Source organism: Mesocricetus auratus, unplaced genomic scaffold (assembly GCF_017639785.1).
Source record: "Mesocricetus auratus isolate SY011 unplaced genomic scaffold, BCM_Maur_2.0 Super-Scaffold_100022, whole genome shotgun sequence".
In the NCBI taxonomy this organism is placed as follows: Eukaryota; Metazoa; Chordata; class Mammalia; order Rodentia; family Cricetidae; genus Mesocricetus; species Mesocricetus auratus.
The window spans coordinates 26,504,919-26,532,223 of record NW_024429203.1 but is presented as its reverse complement, the minus strand read 5'-3'; the positions used below and the strand labels follow the sequence as shown (position 1 = coordinate 26,532,223).

Here is a 27,305-nt window from a genome sequence, read left to right as displayed (position 1 = left end):
GCTTCTTGGTTCTCTTATGCTTACATAAGCCTCAGGGATTGTGTTTCATTAGGCACCTGCTGGCCTTAGACAACCCACACCCTGTTGCTTGGGTGATTCTGTGTATATTTAAGAGAGAGGATGTGGAGGCAGGAGGCAGACGGGGCACAGGTGTCCAAAGGTAGAGCTAATGGGCACCACCCAGGAGCAGAGACCCTGATCCACTATGGGTTTTCTCAATTCTTAGCCAAAGGGCAGAAGGGATCTGGGAATATGGCAGAGGAAGGCTGGAGAGACCTGGATAAATCCATTTTGGTTGTTGTTTCTCCCTTCCTGGCACTCTTGGGGTCAAGGGTTAGAAAAGGAGGGCCTGTCACACTTCATGTTTGCACTCTACCTGGTCCTCATGATGGCTCTGACTCAGATTGCACAGGAGCAGCTAGGATAGCCATCATGGAGCATGTCCTCTGCTGGCCCACAGAAGGTGCTGGAAAATGACAGGTCTGGTCCTTACAAAGTGTCCCATTGTTCTTACATCTCTCCTCAGTCCCCTGCCTCACAGCTTGTTTGTCTTGAGCTAGTGAGGAGCTAATGGTCTTGCTTCACATTTCAGATGGTTCTCTGAGAGGGTTCTAGAATATGGTATGTATAATGCCAAGACTGCCTTCCAGTGTGCTTTGACCTCCTTTGTGTAAGTGAAACGTCTCCAACATTCCTTCTCTCATCAGTAGAACCCTGACCCAAGGGTCTCCTCTGTGTGACACTCCAGGAAGGAAGTCTCTGCTGTCTCTCACTTTCCATGAAGGCTCCATTTTACAGAGGGAACTGTGGGGGATGGTGGTGTGTTGTCCTGCTGGACCACCTCCCAGGCAGGAAAGGATCCCTGGGATGCCGTCAAAATCACATGCCTTCCTCGGTTTTATTGGAGTACAATTCTGTTCTGAGTTCTGTAATGCTCAGATTTTTTTCAACCTAGCCTGCTGATTTTTTTTAACCTAATATAAGTTCACTAAGAGTAGAAATGAGCTATCTTTTCCTTTTCTTTCCTTCCTTCCTTCCTTCCTTCCTTCCTTCCTTCCTTCCTTCCTTCCTTCCTTCCTTCCTTCCTTCCTTGTTAATTTGACTTTGTTTCTCCAGCACTTAGCAAGTCTTGAAATTGTTGAATGAATGAATGAATGAATGAATGAATGAGGGAGGAAGGGAGGGTGGGAAGACAGCAGCATTTTTGTTTCATCTCATGCCCATTCAATAGATGATGACATGAGGTAGAACTAAGTTAATTAACTTATTTCCTAGAAACCTTAAGCATTAGGGATGGGTTGCTTACCAACCGACTCCATGAAGTTCTTCTACCAATATGCCTTGCTTACTTCTTCATATGAGAACGACCCATCTCCTCCAGTGAACACCAACTGAGAGATACAATCTTAAGGAGTCCTCTCAAGGTGATGTGGCTACGTAGGTCCAAGTGAAGCTTGAGGAGAGTTTCCTCAACCCACCCCCATCAGGAAGACATGGGTGGTAAGACGAAGCACTTTGCTTTTTACTGTTTGGAAGGGGAGGAAGACTTTGGAAGACTTTCGCTATAAATCTCACAGTCACTCTCCCTCTCTCTAATTTGGATGTTAATGTATTAGCTACAGCTTTGGCTTCTAGGCTACAAATTGTCATGTGTGTCCCCCCCACCCCGCCCTGAAAATTATACATCCGGATAGAGTAGTGTTCATTAAAGTAAGATTAGGAGAGGATAAAATGTGAGAGGTATGTAATCTTTTGCAAATGGTTAGTAAATTGGAACTACCCCAATTACAATCTTGTTCATCACACAGGGCTGAATTGCTCTGCCTGGGACGGCAGTCTCAGCCACAGCTCTGCTCAGCTCCTATTTCATAAATATTGTATATAAGTGATATTCTCCGCCATCTGCTTCACTGGTCACTGAGCATGGGCTTTTTTTTTCTGCTTGAGTGCAGAGAGGGGCAGGAGCTGGGAGGCCATCCTGCCTACTTGCCTCCAGACCCAGCTATGCCCACACCCTCTTCCACACCCTGCATCAAGGGCCCTGCTGATAGCTGATGCTCCAGGCTCCATTCCCCATGGTATTCTCACTGTGGTTCTGAGGCTGTCACTGAGCAGGGATCTATGGGAAGCAGGAGCTTCTCTGTGAAGGGTTCCCTGGAGGCTGATGAAGGTGACCTGCCACAATGCATCACTCCCAGGGGTATAGAAGTGCGGTGACGCCCTGAATAGACTGAGAGCCCCATCTCACAGGTATTCTGTGCTTATCTCTTCCACTTAGCTCTTAGGTTCTGACTCTAGATTCACCACCACCACCACCACCACCACCATCACCACCACTTTGATTTTCCTAAATCTCATGTATTTCAAAGAGTTAATGAAGCCTACTGAATAACAGCAAGGGTCCCCGGATCGGGTCCCAAATTTGGAGTTCAGTTTCAATATACTTAGCTATTTAAATCTTACATGATCCTGACAAATAGTTTAACAACTCTATTTGTGAGCTTCTCCACCTGAACAAAAGTCATCGTGATCAGTCTTGGCCCGTGGGGACATGGTGTAACTGTCGGTGTCAGCCATTGTCTTACTGCCATGCCGTTTCAGCCTCTTCCTGAGATATAGCATCTCTCACAAAGGAACACAGCAGAACACTGGCACCAGACCTACCTGCTAAGCAGGGGGAACTAGACAGAGAGATCGGGTGGCTCTTCTAAGTGTTTGCCACGTGCTTGGTGCTAGAGGAGGGGTGTGTCTTTGCCCTGGGTACATCATCCTACCCTAGGCAGACTCAAGAGGCCGTGTAGACCTATGGTGCTCATTGGAGAGTTGAAGACAGTGTAGCTCAAGGGGTCAGAAAGCCAAAGTTCCTGTCGATGTCATTGTAAGATTTCTTCGTCACTGGTCTTAGGATCAAATTCCAAATCCTGAACCTGGCCTATTCTGTAATGTCCTCCATGATGGGGGAAGTCCTGTGCATATGTCAATAAAGCACTGTTGGCCAATAGGAAAACAAGATAGGTGGGACTAGGAGTCCAGGAGGACTCTGGGTAGGAGAAACACAGGGAGTCAAGATGTAACCGCTATAGGGATAAGAAGCCCGGTAACTTCTCTGGTAAGAGAAAATACTTAGATTAACAATTATGGGATAAATACTTAAGTCAGAGCTAGCCAGTAAGAAACAAGCAAGGCCAACAGCTTCATAATTAATATAGCCTCCTGTGTGTTTATTTGGGACTGATGCGGCTCTGGAACCAGGCTGGCGGGAAGGCTTCTCTTTACACCTCCAGACTGCCCCTCAGCCTACCTCCATGAGTTCCTCTTGGTTGACTGTTCTCTGTACATATTGCCTCTCCCTCTGCTTCTGAGCTTTCCCTTGTCTTCCTAACCACCACTCAACTCTTGTGCCTCAACTCACGTTTCTCCAGAGGAACTTTTCATAGGTCTCCTGAAGACCTTTATACTAACAGGAGGTCCCTAACTTAGTGCTACTGGGAAGTGAAGGATACTTTCAGAGCTGGTGCTCAATGGGCAGTCTCCAGGGATGGTGGGCTAAAAAGAGTAGCGTCTTGACCTCATCCTTTTCTTCTCTTTTACTTCTGAGACATGAGTTCTTGTGCCACGAGATGCTGCGAGATGCTGCTTAGACACAGACCCGAAAGCAATGGGACCAACCAATCGCAGACATATTGAAATCTCAAACACAACTCATAAACCAACTCCCTGCCCTTTTGTAAGCTGACTATCTCTGGTGTCTGTGATATTCATGGAAAGCTGCAAACCACATCTTCCTTGAGGCAGCTAGCCCCAAGGGTGGGTAAGGCCTCACTCCTACATGCTTTCACAGTAGTCCATGGGACTCCTTCATAGCACTTCTCAATGCTAGTTGGATATTTCAGAGAGTGTGTTTTTGCATTGGGTGCACGTACTCATATGGGTACAGTCTTTACTCATCAGGAAAGATTGAGATGATCATCACCATCATAAATTCCCAATCCAGTTTATGTCTTGCCCTGTGTCCCATGGTGATTAGCAATGGCCTCTGCTCCACTATGTCACTCAGAGACCCAGAGCAATGACAGCTTCAGCCCTTTGTGGATGCACCAGGTAAAACACCTGGCCTCCTATGAGGCTGTAGCAGAGAAGAGAGGCTGGAGACTGGTGTGTGAGCAGGGAGCATACAGCCTCAGCCCGGAGAGGCAGCATTACACCCTGCGCTACTATAAAGGGGCCAGGACACAGGGAGCCGGCGTATTCTTTGATCTATAACAAGGTGTTAGTGAACTTGTTTCTTTGTGTGTTTTCTATGCCTAGTTCATTACTTGGCCCTGAGTAGAGACCCTGGACTATCTGTAGAGGGGATGAGTGTCCGTGTAAGTCTGTGATGATCAGGCAGCCAGCTCCCTGGATCAAGATTGGCTTTCAGGACACAATTCTTTTATTTTCAGAACCTTTGGCCTTTGCACGGTATCTTGTCTACCTCAGCTTGTGGACCGCTTTTTCCCCTCTGCCTGGAGTGCACAGAATGCCGTGCATTTAGCCACTTAATAGATTTGTCTTTCCTGATGAAACTGATGAAACTTACATGTCCTCCAATCAGCTTTGCAATCAGACATCCAGCCACTCACCCCAGACAAGTGGCAGCTCAAATGCTGCTAGCGTTTCTTAAGTGCCTACTATGTGCCAGGTGTGTCCTTTGGCGAGTGTACGAAAATACTGGATGAGAAGAGCCAGGCTCCTGCCTTACTAATGGAAACCCTGACGCTGCAGAGCAAAGCCGCAGCTGCTCTTGGATTTCAAGTTAGCAACTTTCCAACAGGCCAGGCAGTAAGGTTCACAGTAGAGTGGGCATCTGGTCACCTGGAGACATACAGGAAAGTCTGACTGCTGAGTCCCATGTGCTGAAGTCTCAGTCAGTGGCAATGGGTGGGACTGAGGATCTGCATGTTAATGAGTTCTGTGTTCTGGGTGTTTGCCTCACTGCCCTCCTGAACTCGCCTCTTGTCTTGCTTGAAGGAGGGGGAAGGTCAGTAACACACCTCCAAGGCTGATACCTGGTACTCCTCTGTGAGGCTGCTTACAGTCAAAGCGTGTAAATTGCATGAACTGGGGTGCTTGGAGGATCTGACATTCTGTATTGTATGAGTGGATGAACTCAACCAAAGCTATGGATTCCAGTTAAGTCTCTTCACGGGTAGGAAGAGCTGCACACTAAAAACTGCACCGCTGTAAATACCCGGAAAGTCAAAGAGTTATCACATAACCATGGTAGCCTCATCCTATCGGCTGACTGTGGGAATCCAAGGTGACTGTATGACAGCCCCCTGCTCACGGCTCTGGAAACACACACTTGAAACAATGAGGGGCTATACGTGTGTGTAAGGGCATAGATGTGTGCTAATTCTGTGTTGACCACCGGGTGTGAGGGGTGGTGAGGGGAGAGGCCTTAAGAGGAGGTGGGGCTCCAGAGCTCTCAGTGAAACAATAGTCTGTAACTGATACTTGTAGAGCAATGGAGAATACTTACCTGTGCCATCCCCACCAGCTGGTGTGAGGTGGGCATTTGCAGGATGAAGAAACAGGCTTAGACTCATCTCAAGGTGATGCTCATGAAGAGAAACTGGGCTCGAACCAATGTTAGTCAAAGCCTGTGTTCTTCAAAAGGTTGGGTAAGGAGAGTGAAAGAGATGGCATGACAGACATGCTCCATGCAGCCTGGGCCTTGTGGAGTGTCTTAAATTGGACTAATTGATGGGTGAGGTAAATGCTAACCAAGTAGGTTTAACCAACTGAGCCGGGCGTTGGTGGCACACACCTTTAGTCCCAGCACTTGGGAGGCAGAGGCAGGCAGATATGTGTAAGTTTGAGGCTAGCTTGGTCTACAGAGTTAGTTCCAGGAAGACAGTCAGAAAAATCCTGTCTTGGAAAAAAAAAAAAGAGGTCAACTGTGACTGAGAGAGATGCTAATGACCACAGAACAGCCATGAGAAGTACTAACATGGTCATTGCATCTGAGGACGATCCTGGATGTGGCGGAGAGTGCAGATTCAGTAGAATCCCACAGCAGAGTACCTCATGTTGTCTGAATTAGAAATTACAACCACACCAGATTTTGGAGATGGTTCAGGTGTGATGGTAAACATTTGTCACCCTAGCACTCAGGAAAACAAGGCAGGGGACTTGCTAAAAGTTCCAGGCTAGCCTGGTTGACATAGTGAGTTGGTTGGTTGTGGTGGTAAATACTTGTAATCTTAGCATTCAGATGTACATAGTGAGTTAGCCAGCATAAGCTATCCAGGAAGGCCCTGTCTCAAAAATCAAGCCAGCAAAGAAACAAAAAGGTGTCACTAAGTGTCAAGGCATGGAGTTTGGCTAGTAGAGGATGGTACATCTCCATCTCCCTATGACCTGCGACCCTTGTCAAATGGTTTGTACAATTGTATCTGGTAGTCTTGTGTTTCTCCCTCTCACCATCCAAAGCCACAAATACACACCACACACACACACACACACACACACACACACACACACACACACACACACACACACACACACACCCTGAGCATAGTCCCATGGTGTAGAATTTTTCAGAGTATTCCCTTGGTAGTGGCAATGGGGCTGGGAAACCTCTGTGGTTTCCCGCTGTTTTTTTCCCTCCTACCCAGCATGCTTTCCAACTGGATCTTTTAAGAGGGCCACTGGCTGTGCAGGAAGCAGCTGTGAGAACACAGTCCACAAGGTCAGGGAGAAGCAGGACAGACTCAGCTCCCTTTAAGGGAGGATTAACAAAAGAGATAGCACACGGAGGTCCCAGTCAAGGGCAGAGGGAGGCGTCCGAGGTTCCCCTCCCTGGTCCCACTGTTAACATGGGCTACAAAGCTCAGGTCTTTATTACCAAAGAGAGAGAGAGAGAAAAGGTAGCCTCAGCCGAAGCGGGAGTCCGTGAGAGGGGAGAGAGGAGCGAGCCGCACACTGAAATCAATACGGCACAGGACAAGCATTATCCCATGTGGAACACCTCGAGCCTCTGCCTAGAAAATTTGATTGGATCTTCAGAAAAACCTATTAGTGTGTTGTCAGGACCTTCTGGTGATAACTGACCAACTCTTGCCAATCGATGCTCTTCACTTGTGGAGCTCCTGATTTCTTAACAGCATAATTGTTTTTTTAATAACGGGCTGGCTCACCCACTCCAGCAAGCCGGAGTCAAAGTCAGACTCCCAACTTAAAATGTAGAAGCATAGGGCTGGGGCCTCTCCGTCCTAATTGCACAATTACTTCACAGAGCACCAACAACGGGCGGCTGCTGTGGGGGGTGGGAGACGCGGGGGCTTTTTCACCTGAGTGAAGTTGTGGGGAGAAGTCACAAAAGTAATTATATAAGTCAAAATTATGTAGCAAATGAAACCATTCTTCACAAAAGAGTTTTATTTGTTTTTAAAGAAAAGGGGCCCAAATTGGACAATCCCAAGATGACAAGGACACCATGAAACAACAGGGGGATTAGTCATCACTCATTCCAGCTTTTTAATTTCCAACTCAAGAGCAGGCAGTACAGTTTGTTGGGTTCTAAATGCTCCGGGACAACAGCATCCCTTTTGCTCACAAGCCGTACCTTGAACCTAAGGGGTTAAAGCACTTTACAAAGGACTGGAAACAATTTGGGATCCAGGCTCTTTATAGCAGCAGAGCAAGGCTCAGGGAGGCAGCGATTGCCCAAGTCACAGGCTGAAACAGAGGGACAGCTGGAAGCTCAACTCAGGCCCCTGGCTTTGCAGCTCCTCCCCACCAGATTAATTCTCCACCCAGGCACCAAAAACAAAAACCCAAAACAAAACAAAAACCCAAAGCTGGAACACAGCAGTGGGGCAGGGAAGAGCTGCCCCCCCCCCAAGCCTGGGGCATTGCCTGGACAACTTGCCTTTTGTAGTAGTGAAGCTGGGGTGTGCAGGTCACATATCCCCTCAGATTGCATTTGTCCTTGCTGCTCGAGGGAGAACCATTGCCAAAGACGGTGTTTAATTTGAACATTTAACACATCTGCAGGATTCTGTGACTATTTAGAGTAGAGCAGCTTGCCCTGCTAAGCCCCCATGTGTGGGAATGGAACCTGCCTTTCCTGGACTGGCTTCCTCCAGAGCACATCTTGTACACTTAGGGAGAGGGAGATTCAGGGAAAGGCGAGGACAAGAAAGGAAGCTGGGGGTGGGGATGGGGATGACAAGACCAGGAATGGGAGAAGGAACAGGCGAGGAAAGAGAACAAGTGAGGTGGGCTTGGAAGTCTTTACAGGGCCTAGAACCTTGAAACTGAAGCTCACTTCCACAGTGAGAGCCTGCAGCCTACACTGCTTACACTTAAGGCCTGAAGTCTAAAAAAAAAATCAGTTTGATGCAGCTTGCTGTTTGGTTGACAATGTTATAGTTTTGTAGGTGTTTAATTGAACACTTAACACATTTGAGGGGGCAGGTTTCTTGTCTCCTCTGGATTTTGTAGCTCATATTTATTTCCTTTCCATGCATCAAATACGTTCACAAGCCCTGGAGGTGTTAGTAGGCCATGCACTTATGGACCTTAACCAGGTCAGGACGGGAAAGACAAAACAAAGAACAGCCAACAACTTTGACTGTGACAGAAGAAACAAAATTCAAATTCAACAAAGCAGGCAGGAGGAGTTGGAGATATTTGAGAACTGCTGGCTAGAAAGAAGGGGACAGGCCATACCCACCAATTTTTCAGAAAAGAGGCAGACACAGACGAAAAAAATAGTCTTTTGCTATCCAACAATTTATTGAGCCCAGAGCCAGATACCGCCCTTGGTTTTGGAGATACAGACTGGAATTTGATTCTGTCTCTACTTTCAGGGAATTTGTTGTTTTACTGAGGGAGACAAAGTAAATAAATAGTTCAGACATGAGATAAGGACAGAACTTGAGGTAAGAATGAGAGACTGAGAAGTCAAAGGGAAGCATCCTGAATCAGCTTTTCTAAGGCACAGAGGTGGGGGGATGCTGAAGTGACCTTGCAGCACAGTACGGCACAGGACATGCAGCTGAGGGTCATGGATAGGGCTGAGGCCCAGAGTGAGGGGAAGGCATGTTGTGAGCATTGAGTTGATGGTAAACCCAAAGTCAAGAAGGGACTTGGCCTGAACAGGGGAGTGGCCCAGAGCAGGTCATTAGGTCTAGTGATGGGGGTAGTGGGCAGGAAGATGGGAAGCTAGGGGAAAGGCTGTCACATGTTTTGAGTTGAAGAGGCGAGGACCAGGATGGTGACATAAAAACACCAGGTTTAGATGGAGTCCAAGAAGCATTTAGAGGACAATGGGCAGGAGCTAGTAACTACTGATGGTGGGAGATGAGAGGAGAGATTTGAGAATGATGCTCAGGTCTCTGGTTTTGGGGCGTGGCTGATACAGTGAACTGAGACAGGGTATGAAAGGGATTGAGCACTCTTGAGGAAACGTCATTTCCCCAAAGGCTCAGGGCTGCTGGCAGGATACCGACAGCAGGACAGTGTCCACTGAAAGCTTGCCAGGAGCCCCCATTAAATCCCCAGGAGACTTTAATGCCTTTTAGAGGGACCAGCCACTGTCAATACACCACTACTGCCTCAGAAGAGAGCGTCTGGAAATGCAATGAGTGGGTACACGCTGGGAGAGCTGGACCGTCATTCATGGTTGGAGGAAGTATGGGAAGTCAGCTCATGCACACCCCTAGCTCTACTGGGGTCTTCTCTCACTGGCGACACACCTGGAAGGCAGGGTTGAACTGAGACACAACTATATATTAGACATACATAACTCACTGGGCCAAACTCCTATCACCCATTTTCCTACAGGAGAAAGCAACGAACTAAAAATAAAGGCCATGGAAGTCTGACCTAAGGAAATCTGTGATCATGGCGTTGTTTGCCACAGCTTCATTTGGTCTGCAATTTAAACAGGCGGAAACTCTCGAGTGAAACTGCCAAGATTAAAAAGAGAACACTCATTCCACACACATGACTGGGGAGAGGACTTTCCCAAGTCCTAACCTGTTCATCATTCCCAGGAATCAAACAGTCTCCAAAGCAAAAGGGATGACAGGTGATTCTTTCTCAATCTTCAAGGTTGGCAGAAGGAAGACAAAGGAGGCTTTGGTTTGGGGACAGCATGCATGAACCACACGTGTCCATAAGTAAACCAGAAGCCCTCCGAACACGCGGCTTGCTTGTTGACACAAAAGCCAGGCTGGCAGCCCTCTCGCCCAGTCATGTTCACGGTCGGATCCTTAATACATTGTGAGCATTCAATCACACTTTTAGTGGTGAAATTCTAGGAGCAGAAAGCCAGCTAAGCCCAAGTGGTCCCTTTGCTTTTCCATCTTTTGTGGCTGCCTGGCTGTGCTCTTCTGGGTTTTGTTGTCAACAAACTCCTGGCTTGCCTTTGAGCGCTCCAAATTATTGAAAATGACTACAGCTTAAGACTGGCAGGATGATTGTTAAAAACAGCCCTGGCATTAATCATAGCTTAAGAGCTTTTGGAAAACGATTCTAATTCAGAAGGGGTGGCTTACAAAGAGGCTTGTCGAAAGCGAAGCAGACATCAAATTCTGAAAAGCAAAAAAAAAAAAAAAAAAAAAAAAAAAAGCCTCCTTGGTACCCACACCTGGCTTCTCCTGCAATCCAGCTGGCAGAAGTGTGTGTGTGTGGGGGTGAGGGAGGGTGGATGGATAGCTTACCTTACAAGCTTGCCCCATTTGAGACCACCTCTGGGTTTTCCACCAATCCCATTCCACCCATCCCAGCCCTCCCCCAATCTAAGGACCTTGAAATGGGAAAGACCTTGGGTGAGGGCACCCACAAACTTAAGTACTCCTGGCAGTCCTTGGAATAAGGGAGAGGAGGCTAGGAGCCTTGTTTTCTGTCAACAGTTGGGGTGCCTTAGTCCGATGCTAAAATAAGCTGTGCATATAGAAGCAGCTGCCTGGGCAAACACATGGTCAGCATTTGCAAGGAGCCAGGCTCTTGCAAAAGACAAACTAATACTTCTCTGCCTTTTGCCTGCCTGGCACAACAAAGGAGAATGATTTTTGCCATCAGCATTCTCCCTATCATGGAATCATTGCACAATTTAGTATGATTAATGGTTTCCATTTAGGAGGAGCTGAGAATAAAACAGTGGGGGAGTGATGGCACTGGGCTGGGGCTGCTTGTGACTGCAATGAGGGAAAAGGAGATGGGTCAGTGCCTGCAGGCCACTCCCCTCTACCTTCACTTCCGGGCACGGGTGGGGAAAGACTCATGGCTTTTGACCTGAATTTGCATCAACAGTCTGGAAGCTGCAAGTCTGTGGCCCTGTCATTCTTGCAGCTTTCCCTGCATTTGTGAGCAAGAAGCCACTCCCTCCCGGACTGCCCAAGGGAATGCCCTTCCCAGAGGCTCCTAACTAAAGGCTGGCTGAGAGTTGGCAAGGCGACATGGCTGCATAGATGAAGGGAGCAGAGTTAACTACACCACTTCTTGGCATTCCTGATTGGTCACACAGAGATGCCACACGGGGAAGGAGGGATCCCACCCTTGCGCTGGGAGGGCAGTGGTGGCCTCCAATATAGCCATCTGTCTCTGCTGCGCCCAGGCTGCTGAGCTGAGTCCCAGCTCGCCTCTGCTGGCTTTCCTGGAAGTTCTTTTCCACACTGTAGCATCTTTTCTGTCCACACGTGGAGGCACTGTTTCTTCTCAGATCTCATGCAGCTGCAGGCGAGTGGTGAGACAAAGGGCTCCAGAGCCAGAGACTTGTGGGTGCTGACAGAAACCAACCAGGAAAACAGAGAATTCAAGAGGGCCTGCACGTTTTGAGCAAGAGGCTTTGTAACTGAGGCCAGAAAGGGAGAGAACCGGTGATCTTGGCTGGGTCTAACTCGAATCCAGGCCCTTCTCGAGGTTTTGGTGTCTCTGCAAGGAAATCTATTATTTTCCATAAACTGTCTTAAGTGTCTCCCGGCTGCATTTCTGGCTGTGTTAAGGATCAAGCCACCAAGAACAGCTGTGAGCAGTAGCAATGGGCTTTGGCAGAGAAGTAGGAGCAAAAAACCCAAGTAGGACATTTCAGTTGACAGTAATGGCATTTTCCCTTCCTTGTCCAAACGGTAATAGATTCATGCTCCTAACTGCGACACTACAGCTGCCCCCATCACTTTATTCTGGGAGAGGAGGTTAGAGAAAACAGGCCTAGAGAGAGGGAGAGAAAGAGAAAGAGAGACGGATAGTAATTTTGTCACTGGCTAACAGAGACCGATTAGTGTAGAAGACCCCATCCATAGCAATACTTTTTAATCAGGACTGCTGTGTCTGGGCAAACAGCTTTTGTGGATTAGCTAGACTGGAGCCTGCCAGCATCTGTTGCAAGTTTAAAGGATGAAATACACAACTACAGAGAAAACAAACCGAAAAGAGTAATAAAGTCACACATTTCAATATTCAGCAACCATTAAGGGATTTAAATATTTGCTTGCTATTAAAGGCTTGCATTAGGCTCTTCCAACACCAGCTCTGGAAGACTGAAATATCAATTACGGATCAATTTTCCCCCTAAGTAAACACTAATGCAGGATAAACAGTATTAGAAGATGCAATCGTAACATTGCTGACTTCAGGATGGACTTCCTGCTGGTAACAGCAAGTTTAAGCCTGGTGATTAATTAACCTGAGAAGATAGCACTTAAGGAAGATTTAAGGCGAGCATGCCTGAAATATGAGCGTGAGCCAGCATATGTATGCAGGACAGCCAGAGAGGTCTTGGCCCAGGGCGTGGGTTGCTTTGCTCCTCAGTAGTGGTCCTGACTCCCCAGCTCGAAGTTTTAAAGGATTTAGGAGGGAGCAAAGCGTGGAGTGCAGGTGGATGAGGTGTGTGTCAGAGAAAAGGCAGTTGTCTTGAAATTAATTCTACTTCTAAATAAGCAAGGGTTGCAGTTTCTATACTGGCCACCAGGGGAGATACACAGTATAGTCTCTTGGGAATGAAAAAACAAAACGCAAACAAAAAACAAAAAGCAAAACCCAAAAGGCAAACCAAACCAAACAACAAACAAACAAACAAAAACCTACCATTAGCCAGATCTCTATGAGTTTGTTGCCAGCCTGGTTTACAAAGCAAGTTCCAGGAGAGTTAGAGCTGTTACACTGAGAAACCTCTTATTAAAAACAAAGAAAGAAACAAACAAACACCAAAACCCAAACCAAACCAAAAAACAAACAAACAAAAACCCAGAACACTAAACAACAGCAACAACAACAACAACAACAACAACAAAATCCTCCACCAAAGCCCGAAGTTCCATATTGTACAAGAGTCTGGACGCTGAGGATAGTAAGTCGTGACAGCATAGACTCTCATTATGTTCCAGTCTGGCCTTGGGGTGCCCTCATTATCTTGCTGTCCACTCCCCTCTTCCTACCAGGTAAAGTGGTGTGGGGACTGCCCTCCCGCACTGCTCCTGTTGGAGGCACTCTTTAGCATTTTTATATGAGCACAAGTAAAGTAAGAAGCATACTTTGAATTTTTCTAACCCGTGGCACCTCATTCTGAAGGGCCCTTATGATATATGACAACAATGTTACCTTACAGCTTTCCACAGCCACCACCCCAAAAGTCATCATCGCTGCCCAAGGAGGAACAAATACTAGCGTTGGCAGGCCTCAGAGACAGATGGGACCAAGGGTGCTAAACTTGGGGTGGACAGGCACATCTCTTCAAGGCCTTACAGGAACTACCTGGTTGGGGATGAACTGGCAAAGTCAAAGCTTGAAATGGAGACCAAGAGTACAAGGTGAAGTCATGAACTAAAGCCTGCTGAAAGCTCACAGTGTGGCTGCTATGACCATGACAGAGGGGCTGTGAGCCTTTCTGGGTGACAGCAAAGAGCCTCTGCTCCCACTGGCTGTACAGTGGGGCCATGTAATTTTTCAGCTTCATCTTAGGTTTTTCTGTGCAAATATGAGATCCACTGAAGGAATCTGACTGCCAGTTCTTTATGATTACATATTTGTGGCAAGAAGATGTATTAGGAATTTGAGGCCATGGTTTGTAATGCAACAGAAATGCCTCATGGAAGGAAAGTCTTTCTACTTGTCATGTGGTGACCACATGATTGCTTTAAGGCTCTGGATGACAGAATCAAAGGAACAGCTCTCCAAAGAGCAAGTCCATAGAACAAGAGTTACATTTCAACTAGACAGGGGACAGTGAAAGATTAACCTAATTAACACCTGGGTATCACCTCAGGGTTCCAGTTGATGTATTTGGAGAACCCAACCAGGCCAGGCCAAGCTTTTCGAGAACCCCCTGGAGGGAGCAGGGAGAGCTTTTGTGCTATACCAAGAGGCACACCGGAAACACAACACGCAGATATTAACCCAGCTGCTTCTGGCATCTTCTCATTTGCCAGTCTTACTGTGCTTCAACAGCCAAGCTGCCTGCCACCTTGTGTCTGTCTCAGCTTACAGACCACTAGGGGTCCCTGCTCTGTGTGTTAGGGCTGAATCTGAAGCCTCATGCTATAGACAAGGACATTGTACACACCACATACCATGTGGCTCAGAATAGTGACAAATAAGTACACTGATGAATCATGATGAGAAAATCCTTCGGTATGCTATGGGAAAATTCACAAGAGCACGAATCCACACGGACAGTTCTCTCTAAGGAGGAACCAGTTCTTACAGCAATGGGCACCCTTGTCTTCTAAATCAACATTTCAGTCTAATGAACACGTAATGAGTGCTTACTTCCTGGTGCAACTTTATTGCGTAAGTGCCAATTTCTTATCTTTTTGGTGGTACTGAAGATTGAACTCAAAGACCACTGCATGCTAAGCACAGGTCCCCCCCCCACTGAGCTATACCCCCAGCCCATGGTATGCATCGTCTCCATCTCTCTCTCTCTCTCTCTCTCTCTCTCTCTCTCTCTCTCTCTCTCTCTCTCCTAATGGCCTTAGAGGTTATAACAACTTCACCTTACCCAGCAAAAGACAAGACAAAGATCAGGTGCACTGGGCAACATTCTGAGGCTTCACAGCTAGTGAAGATGGAGCAGTTACTTAAACCCAAGGCTGGTCCGCTCTAGCCCTCGATCTTGAGTGCTATCCTGGATTGTCCTGTGGGTCCTATAGAGATATGGTAGATCATCTTCCTTGTTGTTCTTTGCCTTTTGGCAGAAGCTGAGAGAGTACAGTGAACACTCAAAGCTTCTGCCTAGACTATGAGGACAGCTACAAGACGGATCACACCTACAGAGTACCTTACTCGTCACATGTCCACCTGCTGGCTAGGTTCATTGCCCTCTGCATTGTCCCTTTTCTTCTCTCATGTCCTTGGAAATCCAGCAAAGCTCTGAGCTCTTCCATTGAGCTGAGTGACCAGCTACTGCTCATTTGCCTTCCCCAAGAAATCCTCACTGCCATTATTACATTGGGTGTGACACTCACAGATGAGGCCACTTCTTCACTGGTGTAACTGGCACCGTAGCCTCTAGTAATCATTCATTTACACTTGTCTGTGTTTGTGTCCCCCACCATGTCTATGTGTCAGACACCCAATGACGGCATAACTGCTTCTGTTGGTGCTGTTCCCCTTAGAGACAGACTGGAGACCAGACCGTGATATAAGAAACCAATGTGAGATGCCAGCCTTGGTTTTCTCTGGAGCTTACCTTGTCTCTCCCTGCCAAACCTTCCCGGTTACCTGACTGAAACAGAGGGGGAACCCAATGAGAGCTGGGTGAAGGTGAGAAGGGGCACTTCGGGGTAGTCAGATTCCTGCTTATCGATTACAAGTAAGCTCCTTGCTAACTTCGCCTGCAAGGCAAGGACATTGATACCCCGTGCTGTTGAATCTCACAGTTCACCTGGGCCTGGAAGTTTCCAAAACCTAAATGGTGAGTGAGAACAATCCACAGGCAGCCAAACTGTCAGCCCTCAGCAGCTCACCGCTTCATCTTTGCGAAAGGAGAGAGACTTTGAAAAGGAAGAAGGCAGTATGAATCGTTAAGACACACAATCCCAAAGAGAGACGGTGGAGCAGGCGACACAGGAAAGTTGGTGGGTGGTGGGTGAAGGGGGAGGGTGGCGGTGGACACATCCAGGGGAGGTGCCATCCCCAGCAGCTGCACGCACACCTGCACAAATCATCGCGCCCACGGGAAGCGACGCCGTTCAGTCAAGCACCGGACTCCCCTGGCTACTGTGGGGGAGAAGAGGACAGGACAAGGAAGAGCAGACAAGAGAGACAGCTGGCAGCCACTGCCCAGCAACCTACTGCCAGTGCTCTGGGCCCCACACAAGGTCCTAGGAAAGGAAGCGGGACCAGAGGCTGGGTATCGTAAGAATCCAGAAAGAGATTTAAAGGATCACTTGTAACATTAATTTTTTTATTAAGAAGACAGATATTTTATAGTACTTTTTTTTCTTTTTTCTTTTTTTAAAAATGGTATACATGAACCGATACAAAATGCGAATGGGAACACATGGATGTGGAGTTTCTTACACTGTAACATGGTCCTTGTACACCTTAGAAACAGAACTGGCCTAGAGGGAAAAACAAGACGCTGTTGTGACTAAAGAACAAGCTTATTTGGCATCAATTATACATCCTTCATTATTTTATATTCCTTTAAAAAACACAAAAAAAACAAGTTTGTTCTTTCTTCACTCTAAAAAGTGATCAACCTGTACAAAGTAATACTCAACAATACATTTCAAACAGTGCACTGTATACTTAAGAAAAATACATAAACCAATATACAACTAAAATCCGTAATTTCCTGTTTTTGCTTTGTTTTATTATCATTATAATTATTATTTTTTCCAATGTGTGGGGCCTACACTTTGCAATCTACCTGAGACGGAAAAACACCAATCGAAACACAGGAACCTGAGACATGTCAACATTGTAAGCCATAAAGTTACATCAGAACACTGCACTACTGTACACTTGTCAAAACAGAAAGATGGGCGGTCCCGAAAATGAGATGCCAATTCTGTGAACAATGATAGTTTTTTTGTTTGTTTTTTGTTTTTTTTGTTTTTGTTTTTTTGTATTTTTTTTTTCTAAAAAGAACAGCTGAAAAACCCTTTCAACGACATGCTAACTGGTTCTCACCCTTTGATATGGTCACACTATGTTCAGGATGGGTGCTAAGGGCTCGGAATAGATGGGCATTATAAAATTCTTGAAAAAGGGATGTTCCTTGTGGCTTTTTGTCTTGGTTAATAAGTGCCTAGGGACAGGAGAGGGGTCAACAAAACACTGCTCGATAATGAACTTCCCTTTACATACCAGTCCGTTCCCAAAAGGCCCCCATATTGCAATGGTTCTATCAGAAGTAAAAATAAAGACAAGAAAAGAAATATTCTTTCAAATAACAGAGTCGACACTTTTTCCCCTTAAATAAATCAGCGTAAGTTTTCCACATAATGTAACAATAGTAAAAATGCACCTTGCAAAATCCAAAAGTACTGACTGAAAATGTTATATAATATATATTTATATATTTATATATATAGATAGATCTATCTTTTCTGATGCCACCTTTCCATAGGGACTGATTTTTGGAGTCTGGAGCCTGCCAACACATAGGATAAGAGCTTAGGTTCTAGTCCTTCAGAACGACTTCTGGATTTCCTAAACACTTCAGTGACAAACCCCCACTTAGCTTTAAAGAATGCAAATGGTAATTCGACCCCTCTACCTTCCCCCAGGCTCCAGTCTAAGATATGTTCAAGGAAACTTATTTTAGTAGCTATGTGCTATGGCTGCCATCATGCGAGATGAGGAATTTTTGGCAGATGGTTCTTAAGGCTGAGGAAAGAGGCCAAGGCTAGTGTATGAAAGGTAGAAAGATAAAAACACTCACATCTGAGTTTTGATTAAGTAACTGAAAATCTCTCCATGCTGTGTTTGCACCTCAGCTCTGACCTTTCGAGAACAATACAGGCCTTTCTTTTGTACCTCCTGCCTTTGTCAAGCCAAATCTGAAGGAATGAGAGCTGCTGCACGGGATTGGAGTTGGAAATCCCAGCAGGACAGGAGTCCCAGCAGGACAGTGTCTGTAATGTACAGTACATGCAGGCCACACCCTACTGCCCTCCTAAGTAAGCACAAAGGAAAAACAAAACCAAAACCAAAAACAAACCCCCAAACAAAAACCTGTCCCCTTCATTCACACAAAGCACGGACTAGCTCTCTTCTGCACACCAGTGAGCAGTAAGGCCAATTGGGAAAGGTGGATGGAGTTGTTTGGAGTAGAACAACCAGAGCAGGACTACCTTATCCCCTCCCTGCTTCTCCTCCTGTGGTAACTCAAATTCGTCCACTGACGTAAAATGGACAGACCTCACCTGTTGGGTCTGTTTAGGGCAATGAGGAAGGAGGAGACTTTCCACCCCAAACCTTTCTGCACAGGGTGGGGTAATCTATACTGAGCCGCCTACAGATACAGAATTAAAGACAGATTCAATCTCATTGCGACACACCTCACTTGCAGATAACCCTGTACAGTAATGAAGATCCACAGCAAACAACAGTTTCTGAGTCACAGTCTACTTTTCTAGTCTTTGCTGCTCTAAGTATTGAAACATGGGCAGCAGCAAAGAGTTTTCACTGTTTTTTTCTTTTTTTTTTCACCCAAATCTTTACGACAACAGAGAAGAATGCATCATGGAGACACTAAATTCTGAACTATGAAATCTAAACTGTGCTGGTTTTCCTTTTATGCAACTGAATTTGGAACAGAAAGCAGTCACCGTTAACACAAAAAACAAATGAAAGCAGGAAAGCGGCAACAAAGGGGAAGTCTTAGGAATCCCAGCAGGTCAGTTCCAAAAAACCCAGGAGGGTTGGGGAGGGGAAAAATTGATTTTGGGAAAAATAAATGCATACAAAGGAAAAGGGGAAAGAAACACAACAAACAAATGAAAAACAAGGCACAGAATTTTCTGCAATCTACCAAAACCCAAGTTTGACTTGGTAGAAATAAAAATTAAAAAAACAAAAACAAAATCAAATTAAAATCAGATAAAAAGAGGTGTCAAACAGCAGAGCGTACTTTTCAAAGAACATTTTTTCTTTTTGTTTTTACATAGCAAATCCCAAGCCTTCCCAGCCTCGCATCTTTCCACCCACTCATAAAAAACACACGAGCGTCTCGCAAGTTCCAGTGTCACTGTCTCTTTTATCATCTAAACAGGGCCAGTTGGACACCTCATTGGAACAAAAAGGCTGATCTAGATGAAGTACTCTTTCTTTTCTTCGGAGTTGTTCTGTCCTCCTTCTGCATTGATTATAGCTGTGTCTGCGTCTGCTGCGTCATCGGCTCCTTTGGCTTCATGAGTGAAGTATGTACCTGAAAGATGAAGGGGTAAAGCACTGTGACTCTCTGATGGCCTCTGTGTGAAGTGGTACAGAGATGGCAAGTTGCTTATGGCCATCATCAGCCGAAGTGGTGTGCAGGCAGCAGAGGGGAAAAAAACAATTGGAAGAAGAGAGCAAGGTGGGTGAGACAGATGGGGATCCCGGGCTCCAAAGGTACCACTCCAACTGAGCTGCTGCGATGTAATTCAGCAAACGAGACATTAGAGCAGTGATTATGACCAGAGAAGAAGACATGTGAGTGGGGCTAAAATGCAGAAAGCTGGAGAGCTGCTGACTAATGCATAAACAGTAAACATCAAAGACCAATGACCAGAGATGTTCACACATGGTTAAAGACCAAAGCAAGGAAGAACAATTAGCCAATAAATGAAGTAGGGCCCCAATGACGCTTCTATTTTCATCTTGAATCAGCTACTCCAACCATAGTCTCCTGGCTTCATGAATTGCTATTGGCTACCCACAGGTGAGACTGTGCTTGAACTTTTATAAGGACTGGTTTCCCTATGCCTTCCTTTTCAGAGTAGGGCATGAGATAGAGACATAATTTGACATTGTCAAGACTGCAATCGAGGCTTGGGCTCTGTCTTCACGAACAAGGGATTCTTTCTAACCATGTGACTAGAGCCTGGACCCAGATTCATGGATCTTCTAATTGGCACAGCCACCTTATAATGACAATAGACAGAACATTAACCAAGTTGGTGACATTTCCATCACCAAATCCATAGGGTTTACGTGAAGGACGACAAGACCTCACCTCGGAACAGCAGGTAGGTAGAACTCATACTGCCTGGTATAATCTGATAGCCCTCTTCCCATTATGTTCTGACTCTAGATTCTTATATTTCAAAAAGCCTGAGACATTTTGTTGAATTTTCAGATTTTAAAGGGACAAATTGAGCAAGTAGGCAGTCAAACGCTTCCCTCCCAAGTCCTCTCTCTCGCAGAGACATGTTACCATCTTCTGATCCTCCATGGATGCTGTACACAACTCTGCTTGGCTCCCTGGCTGTACCTACACAGCTCTACCAAGTTAAGCACTGAAAGGCAGAGATTCTGGGCCACAAAGCTCCAAGAGTCCCCCACTGTTCTGTGCTCCAGACAGACACTTCTGGATCCTAAAGTCTGTTGTTAAGCACCCTGAACCTCCACTGCTGGGGTCCAGGGACCTTCCCCAAACCCAAGTCACAATGAAGCAGTATGCAAGCGCTTACTAAACCCCCAAAGCTCATTGCACAGTGCTTGAGAAAAACAACTGAGAAAGACAAGGGCCGACAAAGAAAAGGAAGACTAAATTACCAGGAGGGGAGAAGAGGCTTAGAGCAGCATGAGGCAGAGAGGAAGAGCATTGGCAAAGATGATTGCCCATCCAGTCTGCACAGTTGGTAAGTGTGATGATTAATGGCAATTTAAATCAATTGCCCTGATAATTTAAAAAATACATATTTATGTGGCTTTTAAGGCAAATGATTTTTTCTTTTTCTCTTTTATTTTATTTTTTTTAAACCTGGGCACATCACATCAAGGAGGAAATATTCTGGCTCTGGGGACCAGCTTACTCAAGAGTTCAGGGTCAGAGAACCAGTCCACTGTCTCTGGGGCTGTGGATGTTTGCCACACATACAATCTTGCAGGGCTCAGGTCACTCATCACACTAGCCCCTACCTTATTATTTTGACTCTCTCCCCAAATGTAGACTGGTGCACAGCAGACCTATCCAGCTTTGTATTTACAGGGAATTCAAATCGTCATGCAGTCCTCAGCAGCAGTTGCTAAGGTTTCTTTACCCACTTAACCCCACTTCTTGTTTAGGAATCATATACGCTGAGTCATCCTTTACACCAAGCTGCCTACAAATGACAACAGTTTCAGGGCTGTGGCGACATGTTGCTCCAGCCTGCCAAAACACCTTGCTTACCTTTATGTCTGGCAAAATAGCGGCCCAGAATGATGAGCAAGCAAAGCATGGCAAACACGACCACAGCTACGACGCCGCCAATCACTGCATGGTCCACTGCCCCAATGGTGCCCTCTTCACCTGCTCGGGAATCTGTTGAAATCAGAAGAGGAATAGGGATGTAGAACTTATTACAAGACACCAGGAGCCCCAGGGACACTGCCTCCAGGGTCAGAAGGTCACCTTCTTTTTTAATGGAGGAGTCAGCAAGAACAAACCAGATGGATCAAGTTACACAGAGGGAACAGACTGACCTGTCCAGTGCTGAATTGATCTGTTCTCCCCACAAGGCAATTTCATTAGAGGTAGCATGGGAGTGCTACTGTGCGTGAAAGAAACTTAGGGAGCTGTGTGTGTGTGTGTGTGTGTGTGTGTGTGTGTGCCCTGTCTGTTCTCACCTATTCCTAGCACTCACTATACACAGGAGGCTGACCTAAGTATTTATGGGCACCATGGATGGTATCTTCAGGCTATCAGAGGAACAGGGGTGGGGAGTGGGAGAGTGTGGAGAGGTCCCACATCGCACTCTCTTAGAGGAACATGCATAGGGAAGCAAGGCTGTGTAGAGATTAAACCAGGCTTATGAGACTAAAGACATATGACATGCTTGCCACATTTACAAGGTGTGAGGAGGAAAAAACTTCAGTTTAAATTCTAATTCAAAGGGGTGGGGAGAGGAAGAGAGGAAATGTTAAGACAGGAAAGGAATGCTTGTCCATTGCCACAGATGGTTTTGATGTCATTTATTTAACATCTCTAAATACAATTAGTTTTCTCTTATGAGTCTCACTCCCTCTGGATGTTCCTTTTTGAGTTTTTGGCTGGGGAACAACTTCAGCATGAACCCAGGATGAGCTATGGCAACGCAGAATGGCTGTACGGCAGGGTAAACAATTTTAATTTAGGAATATGGCTACATCACCCCTTGCTGAAATCCTAATGGCACCCGAGATTTATAACATAGTAAAGAACAATTATTCTCCCGTTGATTAATACATTAACATTTTGGAGTGGAAGCTAAACCATTGTCCTTTTTTTTTTATTGAGTCAAGTACGACACCTCCATTAAAATGATTTACTGGCTGTACCTTACAATTTAAGCACAGCAGCAACAGAAACGGTAAAAATCTTTTAACTTTACATGATTTGTGAAGTCATATGTGAAGGATTTACCATTTAAATCTTTCAGTACATGAAGCACATGGCCTATAAATCTGCCCCCCTTGTAGTTGCTGGATGCCTAAGAGAAATGCGTTTCACCGGGAAGACCGAGAGTGCAAATTCAAGTCAATTTCTAAGAAAGATTTATCTCTGTCTCTCTCCAAAGAACAGAGCAAATCTCTGAAGCCTCCACCTCTAATAATATTTGAAGTTTATCGATCAAGTGTACAGATCCGTGACAGCTAAAGGTAATGGTACTCTTCTGAGCCGAAACCTGATACACCGCTTTCAGTGGGAGGGCAGGGCTTACACTTTCTATCAATATTTCCAATTCTGCTTGAAGACTAGGCACCGAAGGATGTGGGGAAATAACTCGTGTCTGAGGCTCCCATGGAAAGCGCTTTAATTAAAAGAGCTTCAATTAGAATGTGGAGTATTTAAAGTGTTCCATGGAGTTAGCTTTGGAAGGACTGCAGAATAACTCATACCCCAAACCCCAACAGAAATGCCAAGTCAGAGGCAGTGGCAGGTCGCCTGGACAACAGGATGATGGGAGTTTAATTGGAGAATGGAGATGGGTTGGAGGCAGAGTGTTGCAGCCAATTAGTCTACTCCATGATGTGCAAGCCCCTCCAGCAATGTGTCTAATAAGCTCCACTTGAAATGTAATGGAGAGGAATCCCCTGCCTCAGACCAAGTGCTGCTGACTACAGACAATGCAGCCTCTATTGTTCTGGAAGTCCTTTCCACAAGGCAGTCAGTGGCCATGGAAACTTTGTTGACTTTTAGGAAACAGTTTGGTGATTGGAAGTACTGCATGTGGGGTGTGCACTAATTATTGTTCTTCAGTGACAATATATCTGCCACAAATAACTGAAAGAAGGATTTATCCGGTTCCCCTTCTGAAGTTACAGTCCATCAAGGCAGGGAAGGAACGGTGGTAGGACTGAGTGGAGCAGCTGGTTGCGCGGTATCCTCCATCAGGAAGCAGAAAGAGGGGAACGCTGGTACTCTGTTTGCTTTTTTTTTAAAATTTGGTCTGGGATCTGGCCCAGGGAATGGTGTCACCCACATTTAGGATTGGGTTTCTCTCTTCAGTTAAACCTTTCTGGAGACATCGTCAGACATATCCATGAGTGTGTTTCCATGGTAATACTAAAACCAGTCAAGCTGATGATGAAGAGTAACCATCACAGAGTGGTACTGGATTCTGGTACCTACTGGAGAACCACATTTTATATTGTGAAGACACACCCCACTGCAAATACTCAAATGCTCTCACAGGGGCCAAGCCATAGTAAAACTTGCTGGTTGTGTCTACATGACATCAACTAATCTTTAGTTGCCATGGGCTTCAAACTGATTGAATGTCTGATTTTATTTCAATATACTCTGTGTGTCTTAGATTTGGGACAAAGTGATACAGAGGAGGGAAAGGAGTTACATAAGGTGGGGAGGTACCACTTTGGGAGGTCTGAGAATAGAAGGAAATTTCTAGAAGCTGTTTAAGACAGGGTTCTATCCAGCTGGAGGCAGGCAACTCTTCTTGTCCACTGTTGAAAAACTACTTCCTACAATTTCAGGTACAAAAAAGCCCAAGATACGTGCTGGTATGTTTGTGCATGGGGTATGAGAGAGAAAAGAAAGACAGAATAAAAGAAAAACCTCTCGAAAAAAGGCTAAAACAAAACCAAAAACCCCTGTCATCTTTGGGATTCCTTATTTAAGCCCAACTATTCAGTTGACCTTTGCTCTCCAAATGTGCTCAGTCTAGCTATTTCCCCCTGTACTTAGCTCACACTAAATACCTATGTTTTAGTTTTTTCCCACTCTCAAGGACACACACACGTTGCAGATACTTATTTATAAACATAATCTCTCTAGCTACCGTCTGATACCCACTTTGATCAGAAAGTTTACTACTGCTAGTTAATCACCAAGACACCTTTCCTGTTTTCAATTAAAGCAGATGGACACAGAAGGTAACTGATGTTTAATTTACAGGGAACACTGCTGGTTATGAGCTCCTGGTAGCCTCTTCCCACCTCCCCTCCACCCTACTCCCATCCCTGGTTGACCATGGGAGGCAGTAATAGAGCTGTGACTGTTCCTAAGTGCCTGTCATGGTCTGGCTTCCCATGTGGAGAGCAGTTGTTTCTCATTTATCTCTTCTGTTTCCTCTTGTGGGATGGGAGGCAGTTCCAACGGTGCTGTGGATTGGCTCAGAGTGGCAGGGGTGATGCTGGTTGTCTGCTGCTGGGTTTGAATCAACTGCATCTGCAGCTGATGCCTCGGTGGCCACAAAAAGCAGCAATAAGCCTTGCCACAGGGTTGCACTTGGCTGCCAGAATTGAACAAAACAGGAGTCTGAGGACAATATGGATGACCCACTGGAGGATCTGTGGCAATGTCCACCAGCCTCCATCTCTCCTGTCTTGATCAAGAGGTGAGAATTCAGAGTAGTTCTTGAGGAATTACTAGGCTGTCACCATCATCTGAAGGCCCTGCTCTCCTGAGGGAGGAGATGTATCTATGTGGGTCTCATCCCATTTGCTGCTTGTTTTCCTGGGAACATCTCTCCAGATTTCTTCCTCGCTTTAACACAGAGACAACAAAACTGAAGGCAAACTCTCCAGCTGCTGCAGCTTCTCAAGCGAAAAGTGAAGGTGGGGTGCAGAGGTCTTCTAAAGAAGCCCAGACTTTAGGTAAAGGGAGCCTCTTGTACAGTCACAGGTGTTAGTGTTTCTATTTTGGGATAAAGCCGTGCCCTTGCTGTACTGGGGAGGAATGCAAAGCATATACAAGAACAGTCATTCTAGTTTCCCCTAACCACAGTCTGTGCGTAGTTAACCTCATCTTTCTAGTTTCCCCTAACCACAGTCTGTGCGTAGTTAACCTCATCTAAATAACTTCGTAAACACATCCAGGTGAACAAGAGAGCTGGCTAAGTCCAACTTAGGCAGCACTGAATGCTGGGTGTGACAACGCCATTGTGGCACAAACCCTGCTCGGCCTGTTTCACCCCAACCTGCATCACTTTAGAGCTCCAAATGTGGCAGCTACGTCGTGAGCTGGTTAGAGTTGGCAGTTAGCTTTTCTGTTGACAAAAAGTTGAAACAACTTAGCTCCATGTGAGATTTATAAGTTCCTTGTAGAATGTCAAGTTAAAAAAAGAGAGAGAAACAAAGACCTGTGTCATAGTTTCAACTACCCTGGCTGTGATTTTAGCATCTTAGAAATCTCATAATAACAATAAAAGAATCAACAACAACAAGAACAACAAAAATACTTTCATCAAGTCGCAAGGATGTCCCAAAATGCTCAGCTTTCTTTAGCTTGGGCAGTTGACCTGAACCCCCTATTTCTCGAGGGCAATGTGAACGGGATCTGAAGGCTGGAGTGGGCTTTCAGTGCATCCCTACCCCTCTAGTGGACATCTCTTTTTCCTACTCACATTTACTTCTTAAACACTTACTAGAGTGGAGCACTTCCTTCACGAAGCACCCCCTCAGCCCTGCTGCCTGTGTGGATACGGCATCTGGAAGGGGCCCTGGTTTCTATGGCTACTTTACCACCTGGCAGGAGACGTGCCACACGAACTGCCAGGAGAATGCCATGATCATGGGTCTGTCATAAGCCTTGCAGGCTGTGCTGCCAAAGCAGGGATCCACGGGTAACTGGGAAATGGCTAGGATGTCCTTGACAGGCTCCTGGCAAAGAAGGGCTTTGGCAGAGGGACTCACTGAGCAGAACCCTCACTGCAACTGCAGGCTGCCCATTCGGAAGCCCAGGTAGCAGAATCTCAAGTCAGTCTTTTCGTCAAAAGGATACAGAGCTCTCTGCTTTGGAGACGGTGAAGTGTGAAATATGCAGCATCAGGGGTGATGGCCAGAACTGCATTGTTATACCCTCATATCTCCGGCTTCCTTGGTATAGGCTAGATACTGCTCCAGCACCCACTGATCGGAGGCTAAAAATTACCTTGGGTTTCATTAAAGGGGAGGATTCCGGGTCTCCTATTCCCACAGGAGCCTCTCCTGCCCAAAGATGACTGAAGCTGAGGCTGACATTTTGCAATAGCTCTGTTACTTGGTGCAGCTGAGGTCTTGCTGGACAAGTCAGTTTAATTAAAAATTTGTACAATTGGTGTTTATGATGGAAATGCTGCCTCCGGCTTCCTAGAGCTGGATGGATTAATCTATCTCAGAAAGGGCTTAATGACTGTGATGTCATTTGCTACTTCTTGCTAAGGAGGAGGGAGGGGGAAAGGTGGTATACATTCCAAACCTGAAGAAAAACAAAACAAAACACCAAACAGGAGCGCGTGCACACGTACACACGCACACACCAGCTGTGTCACCTGAAAGGTGTAGCTACCCATTTTCATCACCTATAGTAACTGCTCTTCATCTAGGGCACCCAAGCTAAGCATGCGCTCTAAAAGCACAGCTTTATTACTGGAGGGGAAACACTGAATGGCAAGCGCTGACAAAACGCCACGTTGTTTGCTAATCCTAATATGTTATTCTTCTTTTAAGATTTGCTTTTCTCAGCACCAATTCAATTATAGATGCTACAAATCCTTCTGACATTTAATTCCCTCTTGTCAGAGAGTAGTAAATGTATACAGTACATGCACAGCTTTCCCATTAAGATGTTAATATATATTGGAGCACACTAGCCTTTATGCAGCATAACCTTTCCTTTCTGTCTTCTCAGAGAAGGGAAGGGAAGGAATCAACGTAAAGGCAAAAAATCATGAAGATTCCCATATAGCATGCCAGGC

The 27,305-nt window shown here is 45.9% G+C and overlaps 1 protein-coding gene and 1 long non-coding RNA gene across 7 annotated transcripts in view; both read right to left on the bottom strand.

Annotated features, from left to right (window-relative positions):
* Positions 1 to 7,407: 7,407 nt before the first annotated feature.
* LOC121133445 lies at positions 7,408 to 14,843 on the bottom strand. Its single transcript, XR_005870285.1, has 2 exons — positions 13,594 to 14,843; positions 7,408 to 12,204 (listed from the first exon to the last, which is right to left on the bottom strand). It is a non-coding gene; the product is annotated as an uncharacterized LOC121133445 (long non-coding RNA).
* A 1,535-nt stretch (positions 14,844 to 16,378) lies between these two features.
* Positions 16,379 to 27,305, bottom strand: part of Cadm1 (cell adhesion molecule 1) — a 323,512-nt gene continuing 312,585 nt past the window's right edge. For all 6 annotated transcript variants that reach the window (XM_005069479.4, XM_005069481.4, XM_005069480.4 and 3 more), the window contains 2 exons: positions 21,320 to 21,451; positions 16,379 to 19,372 (listed from right to left, as the gene is read on the bottom strand). In XM_005069479.4, the coding sequence (XP_005069536.1) occupies positions 19,254 to 19,372; positions 21,320 to 21,451 (251 nt within the window). In that variant the 3' untranslated portion in view covers positions 16,379 to 19,253. The remainder of the gene's footprint in view (positions 19,373 to 21,319; positions 21,452 to 27,305) is intronic.